The sequence below is a fragment of the Oncorhynchus mykiss genome, chromosome 18 (genome assembly GCF_057628025.1).
Source record: "Oncorhynchus mykiss isolate SJ-2025 chromosome 18, ASM5762802v1, whole genome shotgun sequence".
Taxonomy (NCBI): Eukaryota; Metazoa; Chordata; class Actinopteri; order Salmoniformes; family Salmonidae; genus Oncorhynchus; species Oncorhynchus mykiss.
Window position 1 is genome coordinate 74,267,247 of NC_143039.1, and position 26,368 is coordinate 74,293,614.

Here is a 26,368-nt window from a genome sequence, read left to right on the forward strand (position 1 = left end):
ATAGTTAATCCTCTAGTCTACACATCACTGTGGAGGTATGAGTCAGATAGTTGATCCTCTACACATCACTGTGGAGGTATGAGTCAGATAGTTGATCCTTTAGTCTACACATCACTGTGGAGGTATGAGTCAGATAGTTAATCCTCTAGTCCACACATCACTCTGGAGGTATAAGTCCGATAGTTAATCCTCTAGTCTACACATCACTGTGGAGGTATGAGTCAGATAGTTGATCCTCTAGTCTACACATCACTGTGGAGGTATGAGTCAGATCAGTGGTGGTTCTAGCTTGGCTCCATGGAGAACCCCCGTTCAGAGGCATTAGTACTCTACAAAGTTAGAGGTGCGCCATTTGATAGATTCCCCTGCTCCCCCTACCTCGGGCTTCCAGAGGGGAGACCTGAGGTCAACCTACCCCCGCCCCCTTACCTCGGGCTTCCAGTGAGGAGACCTGAGGTCAACCTACCCCCGTCCCCCTACCTCTGGCTTCTAGTGAGGAGACCTGAGGTCAACCTACCCCCGCCCCCCCTACCCCCCTACCTCGGGCTTCCAGTGTGGAGACCTGAGGTCAACCTACCCCCGTCCCCCTTCCTCTGGCTTCCAGTGAGGAGACCTGAGGTCAACCTACCCCCGCCCCCCCTACCCCCTACCTCGGGCTTCCAGTAAGGAGACCTGAGGTCAACCTACCCCCGCACCCCCTACCCCCCTACCTCGGGCTTCCAGTGTGGAGACCTGAGGTCAACCTACCCCCGTCCCCCTACCTCTGGCTTCCAGTGAGGAGACCTGAGGTCAACCTACCCCCGCCCCCCTACCTCTGGCTTCCAGTGAGGAGACCTGAGGTCAACCTACCCCCGCCCGCCTACCTCGGGCTTCCAGTGAGGAGACCTGAGGTCAACCTACCCCCGTCCCCCTACCTCTGGCTTCCAGTGAGGAGACCTGAGGTCAACCTACCCCCGCCCCCCCTACCCCCCTACCTCGGGCTTCCAGTGAGGAGACCTGAGGTCAACCTACCCCCGCCCCCCTACCTCTGGCTTCCAGTGAGGAGACCTGAGGTCAACCTACCCCCGCCCCCCCTACCTCTGGCTTCCAGTGAGGAGACCTGAGGTCAACCTACCCCCGCCCCCCTACCTCGGGCTTCCAGTGAGGAGACCTAAGGTCAACCTACCCCCGTCCCCCTACCTCTGGCTTCCAGTGAGGAGACCTGAGGTCAACCTACCCCCGCCCCCCTACCTCTGGCTTCCAGTGAGGAGACCTGAGGTCAACCTACCCCCGCCCCCCCTACCTCTGGCTTCCAGTGAGGAGACCTGAGGTCAACCTACCCCCGCCCCCCTACCTCGGGATTCCAGTGGGGAGACCTGAGGTCAACCTACCCCTGTCCCTCTCCCCATCTCATACTTCTGAGTGGGAGACCTTCCCAGGCAGTAGCCTGCCTAGCTCAGAAACTAGAATCGGGGCTCCCACACCGACAAGGTTAATTTACCCACAGTCCCACATGGTGACATGATATCAATGACTTGAAGTGCAAATGAGCGATAGAAAACCAATCGGGCAAATGTCACCATTCCGATTTTTTTTGTGTTGGCGCCCCGTGCCGCCCCCGGCAGGTTGCCGCGGCTGCCCATGTCGCCTATACTTAAATCCTATACCTAATTCCTATACCTAAATCCTATACCTAATTCCTATACCTAAATCCACCACTGAGTCAGACAGTTGATTCTCTAGTCTACACATCACTGTGGAGGTACAGTGGGGCAAAAAAGTATTTAGTCAGCCACCAATTGTGCAAGTTCTCCCACTTAAAAAGATGAGAGAGGCCTGTCATTTTCATCATAGGTACACTTCAACTATGACAGACAAAATGAGGGGGAAAAAATCCAGAAAATCACATTGTAGGATTTTTAATTCATTAATTTGCAAATTATGGTGGAAAATAAGTATTTGGTCACCTACAAACAAGAAAGATTTCTGGCTCTCACAGACCTGTAACTTCTTCTTTAAGAGACTCCTCTGTCCTCCACTCGTTACCTGTTTTAATGGCACCTGTTTGGACTTGTTATCAGTATAAAAGACACCTGTCCACAACCTCAAACAGTCACACTCCAAACTCCACTATGGCCAAGACCAAAGAGCTGTCAAAGGACACCAGAAACAAAATTGTAGACCTGCACCAGGCTGGGAAGACTGCAATAGGTAAGCAGCTTGGTTTGAAGAAATCAACTGTGGGAGCAATTATTAGGAAATGGAAGACATACAAGACCACTGATAATCTCCCTCGATCTGGGGCTCCACACAAGATCTCACCCCGTGGGGTCAAAATGATCACAAGAACGGTGAGCAAAAATCCCAGAACCACACGGGGGGACCTAGTGAATGACCTGCAGAGAGCTGGGACCAAAGTAACAAAGCCTACCATCAGTAACACACTACGCCGCAGGGACTCAAATCCTGCAGTGCCAGATGTGTCCCCCTGCTTAAGCCAGTACATATCCAGGCCCGTCTGAAGTTTGCTAGAGAGCATTTGGATGATCCAGAAGAAGATTGGTAGAATGTCATATGCTCAGATCAAACCAAAATATACGTTTTTGGTAAAAACTGAACTCGTCGTGTTTGGAGGACAAAAAATGCTGAGTTGCATCCAAAGAACACCATACCTACTGTGAAGCATGGGGGTGGAAACATCATGCTTTGGGGATGTTTTTCTGCAAAGTTACCAGGACGACTGATCCGTGTAAAGGAAAGAATGAATGGGGCCATGTATCGTGAGATTTTGAGTGAAAACCTCCTTCCATCAGCAAGGGCATTGAAGATGAAACGTGGCTGGGTCTTTCAGCATGACAATGATCCCAAACACACCGCCCGGGCAACGAAGGAGTGGCTTCGTAAGAAGCATTTCAAGGTCCTGGAGTGGCCTAGCCAGTCTCCAGATCTCAAACCCATAGAAAATCATTGGAGGGAGTTGAAAGTCCGTGTTGCCCAGCAACAGCCCCAAAACATCACTGCTCTAGAGGAGACCTGCATGGATGAATGGGCCAAAATACCAGCAACAGTGTGTGAAAACCTTGTGAAGACTTACAGAAAACGTTTGACCTCTGTCATTGCCAACAAAGGGTATATAACAAAGTATTGAGATAAACTTTTGTTATTGACCAAATACTTATTTTGCACCATAATTTGCAAATAAATTCATTAAAAATCCTACAATGTGATTTTTTTTTCTCATTTTGTCTGTCATAGTTGAAGTGTACCTATGATGAAAATTACCGGCCTCTCATCTTTTTAAGTGGGAGAACTTGCACAATTGGTGGCTGACTAAATACTTTTTTGCCCCACTGTATGAGTCATGACTCCCCTTCTCTTCTCATCTCCTCTCTTCTCTTCTCTTGTCTCTTCCTCTCTCTTCTCTTTCTCTCTCTCTCTCTCTCTCTCTCTCTGTCTCTTTCTGTCCTCTCTTCTCTCGTCTCTCTCTGTCTCTTTCTGTCCTCTCTTCTCTCGTCTCTCTCTGTCTCTTTCTGTCCTCTCTTCTTTCGTCTCTCTCTCTGTCTCTTTCTGTCCTCTCTTCTCTCGTCTCTCTCTGTCTCTTTCTGTCCTCTCTTCTCTCGTCTCTCTCTCTCTCTCTGTCTCTTTCTGTCCTCTCTTCTCTTGTCTCTCTTTCTCTCTCTCTCTGTCTCTTTCTGTCCTCTCTTCTCTCGTATCTCTCTCTCTCTGTCTCTTTCTGTCCTCTCTTCTCTCGTCTCTCTCTGTCTCTTTCTGTCCTCTCTTCTCTCGTCTCTCTCTGTCTCTTTCTGTCCTCTCTTCTCTCGTCTCTCTCTGTCTCTTTCTGTCCTCTCTCTCTCTCTCTCTCTCTTCTCTCTTCTCTCTCTCTCTCTCTCTCTCTCTCTCTTCTCTCGTCTCTCTGTCTCTTTCTGTCCTCTCTTTTCTTCTCTCGCCTCTCTCCTTCCTGTTTGTTTTCAGAGCTGCATCACTATTGGTTAACTCCAGACTATGAAGGAATAAACAAAACAAATTGTGAATCTTTCAAAATCATTATGAAATATAATGTGTACATGGATATAGTACAGAAGCTTTGAGATAACATTATTCCTCTGTTCTGTTTTAGTGCAGAAGCCTTGAGATCACATTATTCCTCTGTTTGTCTGAGTAGAAGTTTGTGAGAGAGGCCCCTAAAGGAGATCTGGATGTTCTGATCCAACCTCTGCTGGAACACTGCAGCTCAGACAAGATGAATACTTGGCTTGGTAAGGAGATGGGAAGGGAGGGAGGGAGGGTGGGGGGGGGGAGAGAGAGAGAGAGAGAGAGAGAGAGAGAGAGAGAGAGGCAGGGAGAGAGGAAGGGTTGGTAAGGAAAACAGGAGGTAAGTAGGGATGGTGGAGGGGAGGGGGAGGGAGGGAGGGAGGGAGGGAGAGAGAGAAAAAGAGAGGATTGGTAAGGAGAGAGAGAGAGGGAGGGAGAGAGGCAGGAAGGGAGAGAGAGGATTGGTAAGGAGAGAGGGAGAGGGAGGGGGAGAGGGAGGAAGGGAGAGAGAGGATTGGTAAGGAGAGAGAGAGTGAGGAAGGGAGAGAGAGGATTGGTAAGGAGAGAGGGAGAGGGAGGGAGAGAGGCAGGAAGGGAGAGAGAGGATTGGTAAGGAGAGAGGGAGAGGGAGGGGGAGAGGGAGGAAGGGAGAGAGAGGATTGGTAAGGAGAGAGAGAGTGAGGAAGGGAGAGAGAGGATTGGTAAGGAGAGAGGGAGAGGGAGGGAGAGAGGCAGGAAGGGAGAGAGAGGATTGGTAAGGAGAGAGGGAGAGGGAGGGAGAGAGGCAGGAAGGGAGAGAGAGGATTGGTAAGGAGAGAGAGTGAGGAAGGGAGAGAGATGAATGGAGGGAGGCTTGGTAAGGAGAGAGAGAGGGATGAAGGGAGAGAGAGGGAAGGAGGGATGCTTGGTAAGGAGAGAGGGAGGCTTGGTAAGGAGAGAGGGAGACTTGGTAAGGAGAGAGGGAGGCAGGCTTGGTAAGGAGAGAGGGAGGGAGGCTTGGTAAGGAGAGAGGGAGACTTGGTAAGGAGAGAGGGAGACTTGCTAAGGAGAGAGGGAGGGGGAGGGAGAGAGGCAGGAAGGGAGAGAGAGGATTGGTAAGGAGAGAGAGTGAGGAAGGGAGAGAGATGAATGGAGGGAGGCTTGGTAAGGAGAGAGAGAGGGATGAAGGGAGAGAGAGGGAAGGAGGGATGCTTGGTAAGGAGAGAGGGAGGCTTGGTAAGGAGAGAGGGAGACTTGGTAAGGAGAGAGGGAGGCAGGCTTGGTAAGGAGAGAGGGAGGGAGGCTTGGTAAGGAGAGAGGGAGACTTGGTAAGGAGAGAGGGAGACTTGCTAAGGAGAGAGGGAGGGAGGCTTGGTAAGGAGAGAGGGAGGCTTGGTAAGGAGAGAGGGAGGGAGGCTTGGTAAGGAGAGAGGGAGACTTGGTAAGGAGAGAGGGAGGGAGGCTTGGTAAGGAGAGAGGGAGACTTGCTAAGGAGAGAGGGAGGGAGGCTTGGTAAGGAGAGAGGGAGACTTGGTAAGGAGAGAGGGAGACTTGCTAAGGAGAGAGGGAGGGAGGCTTGGTAAGGAGAGAGGGAGGCTTGGTAAGGAGAGAGGGAGGGAGGCTTGGTAAGGAGAGAGGGAGGCTTGGTAAGGAGAGAGGGAGGGAGGCTTGGTAAGGAGAGAGGGAGACTTGCTAAGGAGAGAGGGAGGGAGGCTTGGTAAGGAGAGAGGGAGGCTTGGTAAGGAGAGAGGGAGGGAGGCTTGGTAAGGAGAGAGGGAGACTTGGTAAGGAGAGAGGGAGGGAGGCTTGGTAAGGAGAGAGGGAGGCTTGGTAAGGAGAGAGGGAGGCTTGGTAAGGAGAGAGGGAGGGAGGCTTGGTAAGGAGAGAGGGAGACTTGCTAAGGAGAGAGGGATGCTTGGTAAGGAGAGAGGGAGACATGGTAAGGAGAGAGGGAGGGAGGCTTGGTAAGGAGATGGGGCTCAGCCTCTGTACCACCAGTACATTAAACCCATCTGTTAATATCTTACCTTTAACATGAGGCCTGAGTCTGGAGCTACTGCCAGTGAACACTAAAAACTCCCTCCCTCCCTCCCTCTCTCCCTCCCTCCCTCCCTCCCTCCCTAGGGGTGGTGTATGGTTATAAGGGCTTGCTGCTGCTCCTGGGGATTTTCTTGGCTTATGAGACCAAGTCTATATCTACAGAGAAGATCAATGACCACCGCGCTGTGGGCATGGCCATCTACAACGTCTCAGTAAGTATTTCTGTGTGTGTGTGTGTGTGTGTGTATGTGTGCGTGCGTGCGTGCGTGCGTGCGTGCGCGTGTGTGTCCGCGGGTGTGGGTGTGTGTATGAGCGTGTGTGGGTGTGTGTCTGCTGTGTGTGTGTATGTGTGCGTGCGTGCTCTGTAGTCATGAGCAGTATTTCTCTGTGTGTGTGTGTGTGTGTGTGTGTATGTGTGTGTGTGTGTGTGTGTGTGTGTGTGTGTGTGTGTGTGTGTGTGTGTGTGTGTGTGTGTGTGTGTGTGTGTGTGTGTGTGTGTGTGTGCGCGTGTGTGTCCGCGGGTGTGGGTGTGTGTATGAGCGTGTGTGTGTGTGTGTGTCTGCTGTGTGTATGTATGTGTGTGTCCGTGGGTGTGTGTGTGTGTGTGTGTGTGTGTGTGTGTGTGTGTGTGTGTGTGTGTGTGTGTGTGTGTGTGTGTGTGTGTGTGTGTGTGTGTGTGTGTGTGTGTGTGTGTGTGTGTGTGTGTGTGTGTGTGTGTGTGTGTGTTTGTGTGTGTGTGTGTGTGTGTGTGTTTATTTAGTATTTAGTCATTTGTATGACACAGGGCTGAACTACACTGTTTTTTGGAACAAGATACGTTCAAGAGGTGTAACTTGTATTTTCAAATTACTTCTCAATATCATTTTTTTTAATGGCGGTTCACAATTTTGTGGCCCCCTTTCTCCTTGCATTGGTTTCTGATGGCACCATGGTGTGATAAGAGCGTCCCCTAATTTAACTAAATATAATAGTATATGTAAAAACATTTACAATTGCAAAGCATGCTGAGTATTATTCTAATGAGCTCCTCCCTGAAACAAAGCCAATAATAACACCCAGTGTGCTTTGCAGTTCATTTTCACATGCTGTATGTGACTCGTTTCAGAAAACTAGATTTAATTTCTTCTTCGTTTTTTGAACTTTCAACTGTCAATGCAACAACTGTCGATAGATATACAGTTGAAGTCGGAAGTTTAGCAAAATACATTTAAACTCAGTTTTTCACAGTACATTTAATCCTAGTAAAAATTCCCTTTCTTAGGTCAGTTAGGATCACCACTTTATTTTAAGAATGTGAATCGTCAGAATAATAGGAGAGAGAATGATTTATTTCAGCTTTTATTTATATCGTCACATTCCCAGTGGGTCAAAAGTTAACATAAACTCAATTAGTATTTGGTAGCATTGCCTTTAAATGGTTTAACTTGGATCAAACGTTTCGGGGAGCCTTCCACAAGCTTCCCACATTAAGTTGGGTGAATTTTGTCCCATTCCTCCTGACAGAGCTGGTGTAACTGAGACAGGTTTGTAGACCTCCTTGCTCGCACACTCTTTCAGTTCTGCCCACAAAGTTTCTATAGGATTGAGGTCAGGGCTCTGTGATGGCCACTCCAATACCTTGACTTTATTGTCCCTAAGCCATTTTGCCACAACTTTGGAAGTATGCTTGGGGTCAATGTCCATTTGGAAGATCCATTTGCGACCAACCTTTAACTTCCTGACTGATGTCTTGAGATGTTGCTTCAATATATCCACATCATTTTCCTATCTCATGATGCCATCTATTTTGTGAAGTGCACCAGTCCCTCCTGCAGCAAAGCACCCCCACAACATGATGCTGCCACTCCTGTGATTCACGGTTGGGATGGTGTTCTTCGGCTTGCAAGCATCCCCCTTTTTTCTCCAAACATAACGATGGTCATTATGGCCAAACAGTTCTATTTTTGTTTCATCAGACCAGAGGACATTTCCTCAAAAAGTACAATCTTTGCCCCCATGTGCAGTTGCAAACCGTAGTCTGGCTTTTTTTATGGCGGTTTTGGAGCAGAGGCTTCTTCATTGCTGAGCAGCCTTTCAGGTTATGTCGATATAGGACTCGTTTTACTGTGGATATAGATACTTTTGTACCTGTTTCCTCCAGCATCTTCACAAGGTTCTTTGCTGTTGTTCTGGGATTGATTTGCACTTTTCGCACCAAAGTACATTCATCTCTAGGAGACAGAACGCTTCTCCTTCCTGAGCGGTATGACGACTGCGTGGTCCCATGGTGTTTATACTTGCGTACTATTGTTTGTACAGATGAATGTGGTACCTTCAGGTGTTTGGAAATTGCTCCCAAGGATGAACCAGACTTGTGGAGGTCTACCATTTTTTTCTGAGGTCTTGGCTGATTTCTTTAGATTTTCCCATGATGGCAAGCAAAGAGGCACTGAGTTTGAAGGTAGGCCTTGAAATACATCCAGAGGTACACCTCCAATTGACTCAAATTATGTCAATTAGCCTATTAGCCTATTTTCTGGAATTTTCCAAGCTGTTTGAAGGCAAAGTCAACTTAGTGTATGTAAACTTCTGACCCACTGTAATTGTGATTTATAAGTGATTTATAAGTGAATTATAAGTTAAACAATGTCTGTAAACAATAGTTGGAAAAATTACTTGTGTCATGCACAAAGTAGATGTCCTAACTGACTTGCCAAAACTATAGTTTCTTATCAAAATATTTGTGGAGCGGTTGAAAAACGAGTTTTAACGACTGTTGACATCTAGTGGAAGCCTTAGGAATAGACACTGTATATTGGATATGCAAAGACTTGAAAAACTACAAACCTCAGATTTCCCACTTCCTGGTTGGATTTTTCTCAGGTTCTTGCCTGCCATATGAGTTCTGTTATACTCACAGACATCATTCAAACAGTTTTAGAAACTTCAGAGTGTTTTCTATCCAAATCTACTAATGGTATCCATATCTTAGCTTCTGGGCCTGAGTAGCAGGTAGTTTACTCTGGGCACCTTATTCATCCAAGCTACTCAATACTGCCCCCAGCCATAAGAAGTTTTAATGACTCTAACCTAAGTGTATGTTAACTTCCGATATCAACTGTAGCTGGTAAATTCACTCTGCCTATCTACTCCATTTTCAGAGCATTCTCGTCTGAGGGTGTCAGAGCGCAGAACAACTGACAATTTTACGAACGCTCAAGGGAATATGGCCAGTGTCAGTAAAAGTTGGCAAAAAAACAAATTCAATTATTTCCAGCAGCACAGTTGCAGTCACCAACGCTCTGGATAACATAAAAACAGCCTAACCAGCTCTGCTGGTGGGAGTAAAATGGTCAAAGGGAGCTGTTCTCTCATTTGTGTCTGGAGGTAGCTAGCCAGCTAGCCTACGTTAGCCAGTTAGCTTCGGTGCTTGACTGCTGTTGTTAGGTCAGAACGCTCGGATCAACTCTACTCCTCGGCTAAAGAGTCCAGTGTGCGCTCTGAACACTCCGAGAGCGAAACTAGACAAGTAAATGTAGCTAGAATAGACAACCAAATGGCTCGGAGATACGAATAATAAGATTATACACATAACGTTAGCTAGTGAGCCAGCTAGCTAAAGTTAGCTAGCTACAGTTGGTGAACAATGAACCATAATCCCAACTCTTGATGTTAATACCCTGCATGAATCTGCAGGTAGCTAACCAACCAGGTTCAATGTTAGCTAGCTAACATTAGGCTATAGCTAGCCAAGCAAATGGCTCTGAGATACAAATAATAAGATCTTACACATAACGTTAGCTAGCGAGCCAGCTAAAGTTAGCTAGCTAGCTAACAGTGCACTTCAACTTAAAATGAAACCACTTTTAGAAAAAATTAGAAACGTGTAATATCTAAAAAATGTAGCTAGCTAGACTATCTTACCTGTATACATCATTCATGGATGAACGCGTCTCCTGTCGGATGCCATGGTTGCCCTTTAGTTTGTAGATGTAATCCAGAGACGTGTGTTTTCTCCATCTCCTTAGCTATCATACTCGAATTCTACTGATTTCAAAACTCGGTCCTCCCAGAAAGTGGAGAGCAACACTTATGCGGTTTTACTACACGACAGGATTAACTAGACATACTGACTAGCTCAAATAGACAGACGCTATATGGCAAACTCAATTCAATCCAAAATCATTTCTCGGCATGTCCAGCCCACTCATTATCTCAGCCAATCATGGCTCGGTGGAAGGTTGCTCACTTTTTCTGTGGGTCAACCAACTAGGCTCGTAATTTAACCGTTTTATTCTAATTTTCAGATGGCATACAAGTTTGTTATTAAGGCACATGAAAGTTCATATGATCCAGAAGGCATTTCTGCCAACAAAAAAAAAACACATTTTGATCAAATAAAAAAGTTGATGTTCAAAAGGCTTTCCTGTGAAGTGGTGACCAGCAACATACGCCTAGTTTCCTGAAACGGGTCACATATGGACTTGATCTTTTACCAAATAGGGCTTTGGGCAGCAGGTAGCCTAGTGGTTAGAGCATTGGGCCAGTAACCGAAATGTCGCTGGATCGAATCCCCGAGCTGACAAGGTAAAAATCTGTCATTCTGCCCCTGAGCAAAGCAGTTAACCCACTGTACCCCAGGCGCCGTGGATGTTGATTAAGGCTGTCTGATTCAGATGGGTTGGGTTAAATGCAAAAGACATGGTTGAATATATTCAGTTGAACAACTGACTAGGTATACCCCTTTCCCTATCTTCTGTATACCACCCCTACCTTGTCACAACACGACTGATTGGCTCAAGGAAAGACATTTAAAAAATTTACTTTTAACAATGCACACCTGTTAATTGAAATGCATTCCAGGTAACTACCTCATAAAGCTGGTTGAGAGAATACAAAGCTGTCATCAAGCCAAAGGGTCGCTACTTTGAAGAATCTAAAATCTATTTTGATTTGTTTAACACTTTTTTCGGTTACTACATGATTCCATGTGTTATTTCATAGTTTTGATGTCTTCACTATTATTCTACAATGTAGAAAATAGTACAAATAAAGAAAAACCCTTGAATGAGTCGGTGTTCTAAAACTTTTGACTGGTCCTGTATACATTTACATTTTGGTCATTTAGCAGCAGGGCACACACCTTTTGGGGGGGGGGGGGCATGTTCTCGAACAAAAAAAAGGAAACCCCCCCCCAGATCCCAGCATCTGTGAGGGCAGATTAGTTGAGCTATTATTACTAGAAGAGGGGAACACAGCATAATCTGATGAGTAAATTATTTTAGCAAAATTTTTTATTTTGAACTGGGAATAAATGCTAAAGTTATTAACAATCACTAACACAATTTCAGTGAAAATAGAAGCTTAACTGTATCCATTTGTTGCCACTATCTTGTAACCCAGTCGTTTTTAAACTTTTTGACCCACAACCCCCAAAAAAGGTGTGGACCCCAGCGCAAACTGGGGAATAACAGGGGTAACCGGGATCCCAAGACTGTTCCCGAGACCACTCTTCATATTTCCCGAATTTCTTTTTGACAAGAGTCGGGAAATTACAACATTTCCCCCCCCCAATGTCGCGTTAATGCAATTCCACAGAATACACATGTGCAGCAACAGATTGGCAGAAAACAAAATAGCACATTATCCAAACAGGTTGTTGGATGGATGCCTTTTAGTCTAGTATATTTACCTCTAGAATATTTACCTCTAGTATATTTACCTCTAGCATATTTACCTCTAGTATATTTACCTCTAGTATATTTACCTCTAGCATATTTACCTCTAGCATATTTACCTCTAGTATATTTACCTCTAGTATATTTACCTCTAGTATATTTACCTCTAGCATATTTACCTCTAGTATATTTACCTCTAGCATATTTACCTCTAGTATATTTACCTCTAGCATATTTACCTCTAGCATATTTACCTCTAGCATATTTACCTCTAGTATATTTACCTCTAGTATATTTACCTCTAGTATATTTACCTCTAGTATATTTACCTCTAGTATATTTACCTCTAGTATATTTACCTCTAGCATATTTACCTCTAGTATATTTACCTCTAGTATATTTACCTCTAGTATATTTACCTCTAGCATATTTACCTCTAGTATATTTACCTCTAGCATATTTACCTCTAGTATATTTACCTCTAGTATATTTACCTCTAGTATATTTACCTCTAGTATATTTACCTCTAGCATATTTACCTCTAGTATATTTACCTCTAGCATATTTACCTCTAGCATATTTACCTCTAGCATATTTACCTCTAGCATATGTACCTCTAGCATATTTACCTCTAGCATATGTACCTCTAGCATATTTACCTCTAGCATATGTACCTCTAGCATATTTACTTCACACAAAGTCGCCATAAATTCAAAGTACACAGCATAATTGACACTGCCGGACTGCACACGCAGGCAAGCCTGCAGGGATTTTGGGCCCCATGAAAAGATATCACATTGGGCCCCACCACCACAGGCCACACCAACCCTGCACAATTGCCTGTAACCACACACCTCCAGAACCCAATCGACCCGTTCACAGCTTTAAATAACTCTACCTTTAACCACACACCTCCAGAACCCAATTGACCCATTCACAGCTTTAAATAACTCTACCTTTAACCACACACCTCCAGAACCCAATCGACCCGTTCACAGCTTTAAATAACTCTACCTTTAACCACACACCTCCAGAACCCAATCGACCCGTTCACAGCTTTAAATAACTCTACCTTTGCAGGCTTTCATCTCTCTTGTAGTTCAACATTTACTGTAGGATATTTCCTGACAGTGAGCTGTGATAATATAACACTGTGTAGACATACATGCAACAGTCTGCATACAGTGGAATTCACAATTTGATGCAAGACTGATACCCTCTACAAGAAATGTGCTAAATGCAATCTTTTACAGTCTAAATGTCATTTTAATGGTCAAATTCTTGAATGGGAAAATTCTCGAATAACGAATAACTTAAAAATAAATATAACTTAAATATACATTAATATAAATGAACATTATCATCTATAGAATGTTATAACAAACAAAGTAGTAAAATCAGCAGAAGATTTTTGAACTAAGGTATACATAACAAACTAGACAATAATCAGCTGTAAAAGTGGAAATGGAAAATGGAAAACAAAATGGGAATGAAAAGGCCCCATGGTGGCGCTAGAGGAAAGGTCAAGAGGTCACCAAATCAATAGGTTTCTTCCACTTTGGGTCTTGATTGTGCACAACACATTTTATGGCAATCCAGCCATTACCTTGGGGCGGCAGGGTAGCCTAGTGGTTAGAGCGTTGGACTAGTAACCGGAAGGTTGTGAGTTCAAACCCCCGAGCTGACAAGGTACAAATGTGTCGTTCTGCCCCTGAACAGGCAGTTAACCCACTGTTCCCAGGCCGTCATTGAAAATAAGAATTTGTTCTTAACTGACTTGCCTGGTTAAATAAAGGTAAAATAAAATAAATATCTTGTTCTCAGTCTTGTTCTCAGCAAGACTGAGCATCATGGGCATCATGTGTGTAGTGATCCAATATCCATAGCCATGCCATTTAACAGTTATCACTGGCCCTCGCTCAGCCTTACTCACCAAGAGCCCAGCGCCGAGCCTTCTTACTAGCAAAGTCAAGTCTTTGAAGTCCAGCTTTCTAGCTAACGGACTTTCAATGGGACAGCATGGCAAGACTGCAAAGCCTGTCCAGGGACATAGTGGACCTCAAATAGTTGTTTATCAGTTTTAGTTTACTGAAACTGTCACAGGCAGCGTGCAAAATATACGTAAAGCAATGCACACTTCTCCCAAAATGCTTTGCAGCTGCATCTTACAAATTACATTAAGGAGACCAAGAGGAGACAAGTTAGGAGGGAAAGTATCAGCATATACAGTGTTCAGGAGACCAAGAGGAGACAAGTTAGGAGGAGAAAGTGTCAGCATATACAGTGTTCATGTGTCTTACTTCATTACGAAACAAAAGGTCTCTGAAATACTTCATGATCAGTGGTTGGCACACAGAAGGGACTTCATCCTCACTAAAATCTGACCAACTTTCAGATCAGCAGGAAATTCTTCTACAGTGTTTGCAGTTGTATGGAACCTAGTGCCCAAGTCACTTATGATGTCCATAGCAGCAGTAAAAACACTGTGTTCCAAAACACATTTTCCTCCTGGCGGCTGTGTTCCTTGATAAATTGAGGTGCAACATCCATTTGTGTAGCAATCAGTGTTGCCTCAGACAGGAGAGACGCCCATCCATCTCTAAGAGACGGCATCTCTTCCTTTAAGACTCTGATATTGGCTGCCTTCTGTGTCTAGTGAGATTTGTCCTGACTGGAGAATCACATTCCTGTCCACAATGCATTGCAGTACCTGGAATTATGCCAACTGACATGTCATTCAACACAATGCTGCTCACCTCCTTCAGGTGGGAGACAGGGCTGGTTCAGGGGGATGGGGAGACAGGGCTGGTTCAGGGGGATGGGGAGACAGGGCTGGTTTCAGGGGGATGGGGAGACAGGGCTGGTTCAGGGGGATGGGGAGACAGGGCTGGTTCAGGGGGATGGGGAGACAGGGCTGGTTTCAGGGGGATGGGGAGACAGGGCTGGTTTCAGGGGGATGGGGAGACAGGGCTGGTTCAGGGGGATGGGGAGACAGGGCTGGTTCAGGGGGATGGGGAGACAGGGCTGGTTCAGGGGGATGGGGAGACAGGGCTGGTTCAGGGGGATGAGGAGACAGGGCTGGTTCAGGGGGATGGGGAGACAGGGCTGGTTCAGGGGGATGGGGATGGGGAGACTGGGCTGGTTCAGGGGTATGGGGAGACAGGGCTGGATCAGGGGGATGGGGAGACAGGGCTGGTTCAGGGGGATGGGGAGACAGGGCTGGTTCAGGGGGATGTGGAGACAGGGCTGGTTCAGGGGTATGGGGATGGGGAGACAGGGCTGGTTCAGGGGGATGGGGAGACAGGGCTGGTTCAGGGGGATGGGGAGACAGGGCTGGTTCAGGGGGATGGGGAGACAGGACTGGTTCAGGGGGATGGGGAGACAGGGCTGGTTCAGGGGGATGGGGAGACAGGGCTGGTTCAGGGGGATGGGGAGACAGGGCTGGTTCAGGGGGATGTGGAGACAGGGCTGGTTCAGGGGTATGGGGATGGGGAGACAGGGCTGGTTCAGGGGGATGGGGAGACAGGACTGGTTCAGGGGGATGGGGAGACAGGGCTGGTTCAGGGGGATGGGGAGACAGGACTGGTTCAGGGGGATGGGGAGACAGGGCTGGTTCAGGGGGATGGGGAGACAGGGCTGGTTCAGGGGGATGGGGAGACAGGGCTGGTTCAGGGGGATGGGGAGACAGGGCTGGATCAGGGGGATGGGGAGACAGGGCTGGTTCAGGGGGATGGGGAGACAGGACTGGTTCAGGGGGATGGGGAGACAGGGCTGGTTCAGGGGGATGGGGAGACAGGGCTGGATCAGGGGGATGGGGAGACAGGGCTGGTTCAGGGGGATGGGGAGACAGGGCTGGTTCAGGGGGATGGGGAGACAGGACTGGTTCAGGGGGATGGGGAGACAGGGCTGGTTCAGGGGGATGGGGAGACAGGGCTGGATCAGGGGGATGGGGAGACAGGGCTGGTTCAGGGGGATGGGGAGACAGGGCTGGTTCAGGTATGGGGATGGGGAGACAGGGCTGGTTCAGGGGGATGGGGAGACAGGGCTGGTTCAGGGCGATGTGGAGACAGGGCTGGATCAGGGGATGGGGAGACAGGGCTGGTTCAGGGGGATGGGGATGGGGAGACAGGGCTGGTTCAGGGGGATGGGGAGACAGGGCTGGTTCAGGGGGATGGGGAGACAGGGCTGGTTCAGGGGTATGGGGAGACAGGGCTGGTTCAGGGGGATGGGGAGACAGGGCTGGTTCAGGGGGATGGGGAGACAGGGCTGGTTCAGGGGGATGGGGAGACAGGGCTGGTTCAGGGGGATGGGGAGACAGGGCTGCTGAGCCTGAAGCTGCATCTGTTGGGCCTGGCACCAGGCAGGAACAACTGATTTACTATGAATAACTTGCTAACCGTTTGCCTGCATTGATTAACTGCCGGCTAAAAGAAGAGCGAAATGTAAATAGTTGTTATTATTTACACTTTTCTGTGAAGATATTAAGTAACTAAATGTTAGGGAAGCAAAAGTAGCCTATTTCACTACGAACTAAAGCTAACAGGTTAATATCCACCACTCACTGACGACACCCACCTTCCTTTGTGAAACACTGGGTGACATACTGTTGCTCTTTCTGTTCTCTCTTCGGTCTTTCTCTTCTTTCTTTTCGTTTTTGGAAGCCAGATTTGGGCTCTTTACTTTTTTTGTTGTTGAATGATGAACAAATTGGAATAAATAAAACTAATGCAATTGAAGGCGTATATCAAATTCTTGCTTTCATACTGAAACTCCCCAAAAATCATAACCCACCGTTATTTTAAACTAATTTAAAGCAAGAGTCATGAGTGATCACCTAGATTATAATTTCAGTAGGACTACCGGTTGGATTGTGACAGGAGGGTAGCCTGCCTGCCTGCACCTCGCCATCACTTTAGAGGGCAGCCTGCCTGCCTGCCTGCCAGCCCCTACGCCATCACTTTAGAGGGCAGCCTGCCTGCCTGCCTGCCAGCCCCTACGCCATCACTTTTGAGACAAGCGTTGAGGACTAATCTACTGTAGATAAATCAATCAATGTCAGATCTTTGTTTTCACTGAATCTCCGTTTGGATATTTGGTAACAATTAGGCTGGGGAAATATTAGCTAATAAGTGATCCGAACATTTTTATAGCATGTTATGAAAGTGGATTTGGCAGTTCACTCGCGAAGTAGCCTGTCCTACTTCCGACCAATAGCATGTGATTTGTCTGATAATCAATCAATGTGATTTTGTTTCACTGAATCAGTCTGTATATTTTGGTCAATTGATCTCTGTCTGGACAAGTGCAAATGGCAGCTCATTTATTAGTTTGCTCATCTATCACAGATCAGAAACATTTAGCGTGTAATACTGTAGCGTAAACCAAGACTATTATGTATCCATTGACTCTCCTTGTAGCCTTATATAGAGCCTAGGATATTTTCCTATATTCCCAATCTCACTGAAACCCACAATCCAGACTCATTTTATTCTGTAATCCTATAGGTTGCATTATTAACGCACGTCTCACCTATGCATGTAAAAATACCTCCCGACCACTTCTCTGGTCCAGAGCAAGCAGATTCATACTCCTACTTGTAGCTGAGATTGCAGAATCATACGCCTACTTGTAGCTGAGGTGGCAGAATCATACTCCTACTTGTAGCTGAGGTGGCAGATTCATACTCCTACTTGTAGCTGAGGTTGCAGAATCATACTCCTACTTGTAGCTGAGGTTGCAGATTCATACTCCTACTTGTAGCTGAGGTTGCAGAATCATACTCCTACTTGTAGCTGAGGTTGCAGAATCATACGCCTACTTGTAGCTGAGGTTGCAGAATCATACTCCTACTTGTAGCTGAGGTTGCAGAATCATACGCCTACTTGTAGCTGAGGTTGCAGAATCATACTCCTACTTGTAGCTGAGGTTGCAGAATCATACTCCTACTTGTAGCTGAGGTTGCAGAATCATACTCCTACTTGTAGCTGAGGTTGCAGAATCATACTCCTACTTGTAGCTGAGGTTGCAGAATCATACGCCTACTTGTAGCTGAGGTTGCAGAATCATACTCCTACTTGTAGCTGAGGTTGCAGATTCATACTCCTACTTGTAGCTGAGGTTGCAGAATCATACTCCTACTTGTAGCTGAGGTTGCAGAATCATACGCCTACTTGTAGCTGAGGTTGCAGAATCATACGCCTACTTGTAGCTGAGGTTGCAGAATCATACGCCTACTTGTAGCTGAGGTTGCAGAATCGTACTCCTACTTGTAGCTGAGGTTGCAGAATCATACTCCTACTTGTAGCTGAGGTTGCAGATTCATACGCCTACTTGTAGCTGAGGTTGCAGAATCATACTCCTACTTGTAGCTGAGGTTGCAGAATCATACGCCTACTTGTAGCTGAGGTTGCAGAATCATACTCCTACTTGTAGCTGAGGTTGCAGAATCGTACTCCTACTTGTAGCTGAGGTTGCAGAATCGTACTCCTACTTGTAGCTGAGGTTGCAGATTCATACTCCTACTTGTAGCTGAGGTTGCAGAATCATACTCCTACTTGTAGCTGAGGTTGCAGAATCGTACTCCTACTTGTAGCTGAGGTTGCAGAATCATACCCCTACTTGTAGCTGAGGTTGCAGAATCATACTCCTACTTGTAGCTGAGGTTGCAGAATCGTACTCCTACTTGTAGCTGAGGTTGCAGAATCATACCCCTACTTGTAGCTGAGGTTGCAGAATCATACTCCTACTTGTAGCTGAGGTTGCAGAATCGTACTCCTACTTGTAGCTGAGGTTGCAGAATCATACCCCTACTTGTAGCTGAGGTTGCAGAATCATACTCCTACTTGTAGCTGAGGTTGCAGAATCGTACTCCTACTTGTAGCTGAGGTTGCAGAATCATACTCCTACTTGTAGCTGAGGTTGCAGAATCATACCCCTACTTGTAGCTGAGGTTGCAGAATCATACTCCTACTTGTAGCTGAGGTTGCAGAATCATACTCCTACTTGTAGCTGAGGTTGCAGAATCATACTCCTACTTGTAGCTGAGGTTGCAGAATCATACTCCTACTTGTAGCTGAGGTTGCAGAATCATACTCCTACTTGTAGCTGAGGTTGCAGAATCATACTCCTACTTGTAGCTGAGGTTGCAGAATCATACTCCTACTTGTAGCTGAGGTTGCAGAATCGGTTGAAAAGGATGTTCTGCCTGCCCCTACGCCATCACTTTGGAGGGCAGCCTGCCTGCATGCATCTCGCCATCACTTTGGAGGGCAGCCTGCCTGCCTGCCCCTACGCCATCACTTTGGAGGGCAGCCTGCCTGCACCTCGCCATCACTTTAGAGGGCAGCCTGCCTGCCTGCCTGCCTGCCCCTACGCCATCTCTTTAGAGGGCAGCCTGCCTGCACCTCGCCATCACTTTAGAGGGCAGCCTGCCTGCACCTCGCCATCACTTTAGAGGGCAGCCTGCCTGCACCTCACCATCATTTTAGAGGGCAGCCTGCCTGCATCTCACCATCACTTTAGAGGGCAGCCTGCCTGCACCTCGCCATCACTTTAGAGGGCAGCCTGCCTGCACCTCGCCATCACTTTAGAGGGCAGCCTGCCTGCACCTCACCATCATTTTAGAGGGCAGCCTGCCTGCACCTCACCATCATTTTAGAGGGCAACCTGCCTGCAGAGTGCTCATTGCCAGCCGGGTAGCCCTGATTTTCCTCACAAATGTCATAATAGATTTTCCAGAATATCTGACTTGCGCCATCATAATCAGTCACATTGGAGTTTTGAAAAGAGAAGAATGTTAGATCCCGGTGGTCTCATTAGAAAACTATCTACTCTAAATAATAAATCATAAGCTCTCTGCCTGCCATTGCAGGCTGTGTCACCAAAACCATGTTTCTGAGAAAAAAACCCTGTCAAGGTTCGCAATGGCATTTATTCAAATAAATAATAACAATAAATAATAACTACTATTTACTTCTCCTCACACACACACACACACACACACACACACACACACACACACACACACACACACACACACACACACACACACACACACACACACACACACACACACAGACTAGGGAGGGGTTTTGATAGTGCAGATAAGAGAGTGGAAAGCCTGACGTGATGTGTTACTAAGCTAACATCCACCAAACTGATGTGAAAGTGATTCATTCTATGTTTATAAGATTAATAACTATATTAATATTTACACTCTGAATTTGGCAATAAGACATACAGATTATGAAAGCAAAGACATTGTTTTGTTAAAAACAGATAAAAATCCCAAACGATGATTATTCATCCCATCCTGTTGAAGGCGATGTTACAATGGCTTATCTTTAGGCATACAGCCAGTAGCCATTTGCTGGGAACAGACGTCATTTCAACATCTTTTCCATGTTGGGTCACTGTCATTTTCTGTGTAATTCTATGTATATATATGGATGATAAATGTTGACCGAGTCTATTTTTCTGTGTAATTCCAAAATGATCAATCATCTTGCCAGGTAGCCTGTTGTTCTGGCAAAGATGAGTCAGTAGTAGATTGCTAAACGTGTTTTATATGTCTGTCTGTCTGTCTGTCTGTCTGTCTGTCTGTCTGTCTGTCTGTCTGTCTGTCTGTCTGTCTGTTCTGTCTGTTCTGTCTGTCTGTCTGTCTGTCTGTCTGTCTGTCTGTCTGTCTGTCTGTCTGTCTGTCTGTCTGTCTGTCTGTCTGTCTGTCTGTCTGTCTGTCTGTCTGTCTCACTCACTCTCTGGGGAGTCGACCTGTATGTGTGAGACAGAGAGATAAAGACATGGTATAGAGGAGATGGATGCACTGGTTGGCCTCTAGGCTACAGAGAGCTGGTAGTCCCATCCACCAAACTACCTGGTGTGAAACAGGGAGGGACTCAGGGGGTATGTTAATCTGGTATAGAGAAGACCTAACCCACTCTATTAAATTAATCAAAACAGGAACGTTTTACATCTGGCTAGTAATTAATAAGGAAATGATCTCAACAGAGAAAAATATCCTCCTGTGTGTGTTACCTATATCCCCCCACTAGAATCCCCATACCTTAATGAAGACAGATTCTCCATCCTAGAGGGGGATGGATGACCTAAATGCCAGGATTGGACAAAAACTTCACACCCTCAGCACACAGAGGGACAAACACCTACCTGGAGGTGACAGCATTCCCTCCCCCTTATGCCCCCCCTAGGCACAACAACGACAACATAACCAACAAAAATGGATCACAACTCCTGCAGCTCGGTCGGACGCTGTACAGTTGAAGTGGGAAGTTTACATACACTTAGGTTGGAGTCATTAAAACTAGTTCACATACACTTAGGTTGGAGTCATTAAAACTAGTTTACATACACTTAGGTTGGAGTCATTAAAACTAGTTTACATCCACTTAGGTTGGAGTCATTAAAACTAGTTTACATACACTTAGGTTGGAGTCATTAAAACTAGTTTACATACACTTAGGTTGGAGTCATTAAAACTCGTTTTTCAATCACTCCACAAATTTCTTGTTAACAAACTATAGTTTTGGCAAGTTCGTTAGGACGTCTACTTTGTGCATGACACAAATAATTTTTCCAACAATTGTTTACAGACAGATGATTTCACTTGTGATTCATTGTATCACAATTCCAGCGGGTCAGAAGTTTACATACACTAAGTGGACTGTGCCTTCAAACAGCTTGGAAAATTCCAGAAAATGATGTCATGGCTTTAGAAACTTCTGATAGACTAATTGACATCCTTTGAGTCAATTGGAGGTGTGCCTCTGGATGTATTTCAAGGCCTACCTTCAAACTCTTTTTTTATTTTACCTTTATTTAACCAGGCAAGTCAGTTAAGAACAAATTCTTATTTTCAATGACGGCCTAGGAACAGTGGGTTAACTGCCTGTTCAGGGGCAGAACGACAGATTTGTACCTTGTCAGCTCGGGGGTTTGAACTTGCAACCTTCCGGTTACTAGTCCAACGCTCTAACCACTAGGCTACCGCCCTCTTTGCTTGTCGTCATGGGAAAATCAAAAGAAATCAGCCAAGACCTCAGAAATAAATTGTAGACCACCACAAGTCTGCTTCATCCTTGGGAGCATTTTCCAAACACCTGAAGGTACCATGTTCATCTGTACAAACAATAGTACCCAAGTATAAACACTATGGGACCACGCAGCCATCATACTGCTCAGGAAGGAGACGCTTTTGACCCACTGGGAATGTGATGAAAGAAATAAAAGCTGAAATAAATCATTTTCTCTATTATTGTTCTGACATTTCACATTCTTAAAATAAAGTGGTGATCCTAACTGACCTAAGACAGGGAATTTTTACTAAGATTAAATGTCAGGAATTGTGAAAAACTGAGTTAAATGTATTTGGCTAAGGTGTATGTAAATTTCCGACTTCAACTGTACATAGTCAATGTTAGGCTTCGAGAGGTCTCCTACGGTAGGTACATCTATAGCTCAACTCTTGGCAGTAGTACTGTAAACTACTTTATCACTGACCTCAACCCAGTCTACCAAAGCTTTCAAAATCAGCCCACTGATATCTCTATCAGATCACAGCAAAATCACAGTCTACTTCAACAGAGCAATACTCAATCAATACTCAATCATAAGAAAAGCTACAGATGGAAGGAAAATAGTGTGGAAACCTACCAAAAAAAACAATTAGGAAACAACAAATTCAATCCCTTTAAGTCTACTTCCTGGACAAAACATTCCACTGTAATAGTGAAGATGTAAAGTTGGCAGTAGAAAACCTAAACAATGTATTTCTCAGCTTCCCTGTCAAATAAAAAACATGTCAAGCAGACAACCAAAGAAAATGGACAAATGACAAATGGCGCCGGATAACTGAAGTTTTCTGGATTCTTAACTAACCGTGCTATTTTGTTTATTTTTTTGCATTGTTTGTAAACTTATTTTGTACATAATGTTGCTGCTACCGTCTCTTACGACCGAAAAGAGCTTCGGGACATCAGAACAGAACATCAGAGCAGTGATTACTCACCTCGAACCGGACAAAGAATTTTTCTTTAATGAGTCAGACGAGAGGGATTTACTCCAGACACTCGAACAGGCCCTCATCCCCGTCATTCACAGGAGAAAGAGACGGAGGATTCACGGAAGGAGATCAAGGTGCCTTGTGAGGATCAGGTGACAAGTGGCTAATCTGCCTTTACCATCGATACTATTGGCCAACGTACAATCACTGGATAATAAAAATGGACAAACTAAAAACCCATATATCCTACCAACGGGACATTTAAAAACTGTAATATCTTATGTTTCACCGAGTCGTGGCTGAGCGATGACATTATTAACATACAGCTGGTGGGTTATAAGCCGTACCGGATAGAACAGCAGGATAGAACAGCAGGATAGAACAGCAGCCTCTGGTAAGTCAAGGGGTGGCGGTCTATGTATATTTGTAAACAACAGCTGATGCACGATATCTAAGGAAGTCTCGAGGTTTTGCTCGCCTGAGGTAGAGTATCTCATGATAAGCTGTAGACCACACTATTTACCCTTGAAAGTTTTCATCTATATTCTTCATAGCAGTCTATTTACCACCACTAACCGATGCTGCACTAAGACCGCACTCAATGATCTGCAAACAGGAAAACACTCATCCAGAGGTGGCGCTTTAATGCAGGGAAACTTAAATCCCGCTGTGCCCTCCGACGAACCATCAAACATTATCCCAGAAACCCTAGACCCTCTCCAATTTGCATACTGCCCCAACTGATCCACAGATGCTGCATTCAATCTCTACTGCACTCCATACTGCCCTTTCCCACCTGGACAAAAGGAACACCATAGTACCGTCAAAGCTCATCACTAAGCTAAGGACCCTGGGGGGTGTTTGCTCAGTCCCCTCCCGTATTCCCTGTTCACTCATGACTGCTCTGCAAGGCACGACTCCCAACACCATCATTAAGTTTGCCGATGACACAACAGTGGTAGGCCTGATCACTGACAACGACGAGACAGCCTATAGGGAGGAGGTCACAGACCTGAACGTGTGGTGCAAGAACAACAACCTCAATATGATCAAGACAAAGGAGATCATTGTGGCCTACAGGATAAGGAGGACCGAGGACCGCCTCCATTCTTATCGAGCTGCAGTGGAGCAGGTTGTCTCCCCCCCAGGAGACTAAAAAGAATTGGCATGGATCCTCCAAAAAGTTTTACAGCTGCACCATCGATAGCATCACTGCCTGGTATGGCACCTGCTCAGCATCTGACCGCAAGGCACTACAGAGTGTAGTGCGTACAGCCCAGTACATCACTGGGGCCAAGCTTCCTGCCATCCAGGACCTCAGTACCGGGCGGTGTCAGAGGAAAGCCCTAAAAATTGTCAATGACTCCAGTCACCCTAGTCATAGACTGTTCTCTCTGCTACCGCACGGCAAGCGGTACCGGAGCGCCAAGTCTAGGTCCAAGAGGCTTCTAAACAGCTTCTACCCCCAAGTCATAAGACTCCTGAACATCTAGTCAAATGGCTACCCAGACTATTTACATTGCCCTCCCTTTTACACCGCTGCTACTCTCTGTTGTTGTCATCTATGTCTAGTCACTTTACGAACTCTACCTTCATGTACATATTACCTCAACTAACCGGTGCCCCCACACATTGACTCTGTACCGGTACCCCCCTGTATATAGTCTCACTATTGTTATTTTATTGCTGCTCTTTAATTACTTGTTACTTTTATTTCTTATTTTCTTTAGGTATTTTTCTTAAAACTACATTGTTGGTTAAGGGCTTGTAAGTCAGCATTTCACGGTAAAGTCTGCATTGTTGGTTAAGGGCTTGTAAGTCAGCATTTCACGGTAAAGTCTACATTGTTGGTTAAGGGCTTGTAAGTCAGCATTTCACGGTAAAGTCTACATTGTTGGTTAAGGGCTTGTAAGTCAGCATTTCACGGTAAAATCTACATTGTTGGTTAAGGGCTTGTAAGTCAGCATTTCACGGTAAAGTCTACATTGTTGGTTAAGGGCTTGTAAGTCAGCATTTCACGGTAAAGTCTACATTGTTGGTTAAGGGCTTGTAAGTCAGCATTTCACGGTAAAGTCTGCATTGTTGGTTAAGGGCTTGTAAGTCAGCATTTCACGGTAAAGTCTGCATTGTTGGTTAAGGGCTTGTAAGTCAGCATCTCACGGTAAAGTCTACATTGTTGGTTAAGGGCTTGTAAGTCAGCATTTCACGGTAAAGTCTACATTGTTGGTTAAGGGCTTGTAAGTCAGCATTTCACGTTAAAGTCTACATTGTTGGTTAAGGGCTTGTAAGTCAGCATTTCACGGTAAAGTCTACATTGTTGGTTAAGGGCTTGTAAGTCAGCATTTCACGGTAAAGTCTGCATTGTTGGTTAAGGGCTTGTAAGTCAGCATTTCACGGTAAAGTCTGCATTGTTGGTTAAGGGCTTGTAAGTCAGCATTTCACGGTAAAGTCTACATTGTTGGTTAAGGGCTTGTAAGTCAGCATTTCACGGTAAAGTCTACATTGTTGGTTAAGGGCTTGTAAGTCAGCATTTCACGGTAAAGTCTACATTGTTGGTTAAGGGCTTGTAAGTCAGCATTTCACGGTAAAGTCTACATTGTTGGTTAAGGGCTTGTAAGTCAGCATTTCACGGTAAAGTCTACATTGTTGGTTAAGGGCTTGTAAGTCAGCATTTCACGGTAAAGTCTGCATTGTTGGTTAAGGGCTTGTAAGTCAGCATTTCACGGTAAAGTCTGCATTGTTGGTTAAGGGCTTGTAAGTCAGCATTTCACGGTAAAGTCTACATTGTTGGTTAAGGGCTTGTAAGTCAGCATTTCACGGTAAAGTCTACATTGTTGGTTAAGGGCTTGTAAGTCAGCATTTCACGGTAAAGTCTACATTGTTGGTTAAGGGCTTGTAAGTCAGCATCTCACGGTAAAGTCTACATTGTTGGTTAAGGGCTTGTAAGTCAGCATTTCACGGTAAAGTCTACATTGTTGGTTAAGGGCTTGTAAGTCAGCATTTCACGGTAAAGTCTACATTGTTGGTTAAGGGCTTGTAAGTCAGCATTTCACGGTAAAGTCTACATTGTTGGTTAAGGGCTTGTAAGTCAGCATTTCACGGTAAAGTCTACATTGTTGGTTAAGGGCTTGTAAGTCAGCATCTCACGGTAAAGTCTACATTGTTGGTTAAGGGCTTGTAAGTCAGCATTTCACGGTAAAGTCTACATTGTTGGTTAAGGGCTTGTAAGTCAGCATTTCACGGTAAAGTCTACATTGTTGGTTAAGGGCTTGTAAGTCAGCATTTCACGGTAAAGTCTACATTGTTGGTTAAGGGCTTGTAAGTCAGCATTTCACGGTAAAGTCTACATTGTTGGTTAAGGGCTTGTAAGTCAGCATTTCACGGTAAAGTCTACATTGTTGGTTAAGGGCTTGTAAGTCAGCATTTCACGGTAAAGTCTACATTGTTGGTTAAGGGCTTGTAAGTCAGCATCTCACGGTAAAGTCTACATTGTTGGTTAAGGGCTTGTAAGTCAGCATTTCACGGTAAAGTCTACATTGTTGGTTAAGGGCTTGTAAGTCAGCATTTCACGGTAAAGTCTACATTGTTGGTTAAGGGCTTGTAAGTCAGCATTTCACGGTAAAGTCTGCATTGTTGGTTAAGGGCTTGTAAGTCAGCATTTCAC

General features: G+C 45.6%; 1 protein-coding gene across 1 annotated transcript in view; it reads left to right on the plus strand.

The window, feature by feature from the left end:
• The window catches only part of LOC110496897 (gamma-aminobutyric acid type B receptor subunit 1), a 155,821-nt gene that overhangs the window by 102,896 nt on the left and 26,557 nt on the right, over positions 1–26,368 (plus strand). The window contains exons 14-15 of the mRNA XM_036953572.2: positions 4,142–4,235; positions 6,115–6,242. Of these exons, the coding sequence (XP_036809467.1) occupies positions 4,142–4,235; positions 6,115–6,242 (222 nt within the window). The remainder of the gene's footprint in view (positions 1–4,141; positions 4,236–6,114; positions 6,243–26,368) is intronic.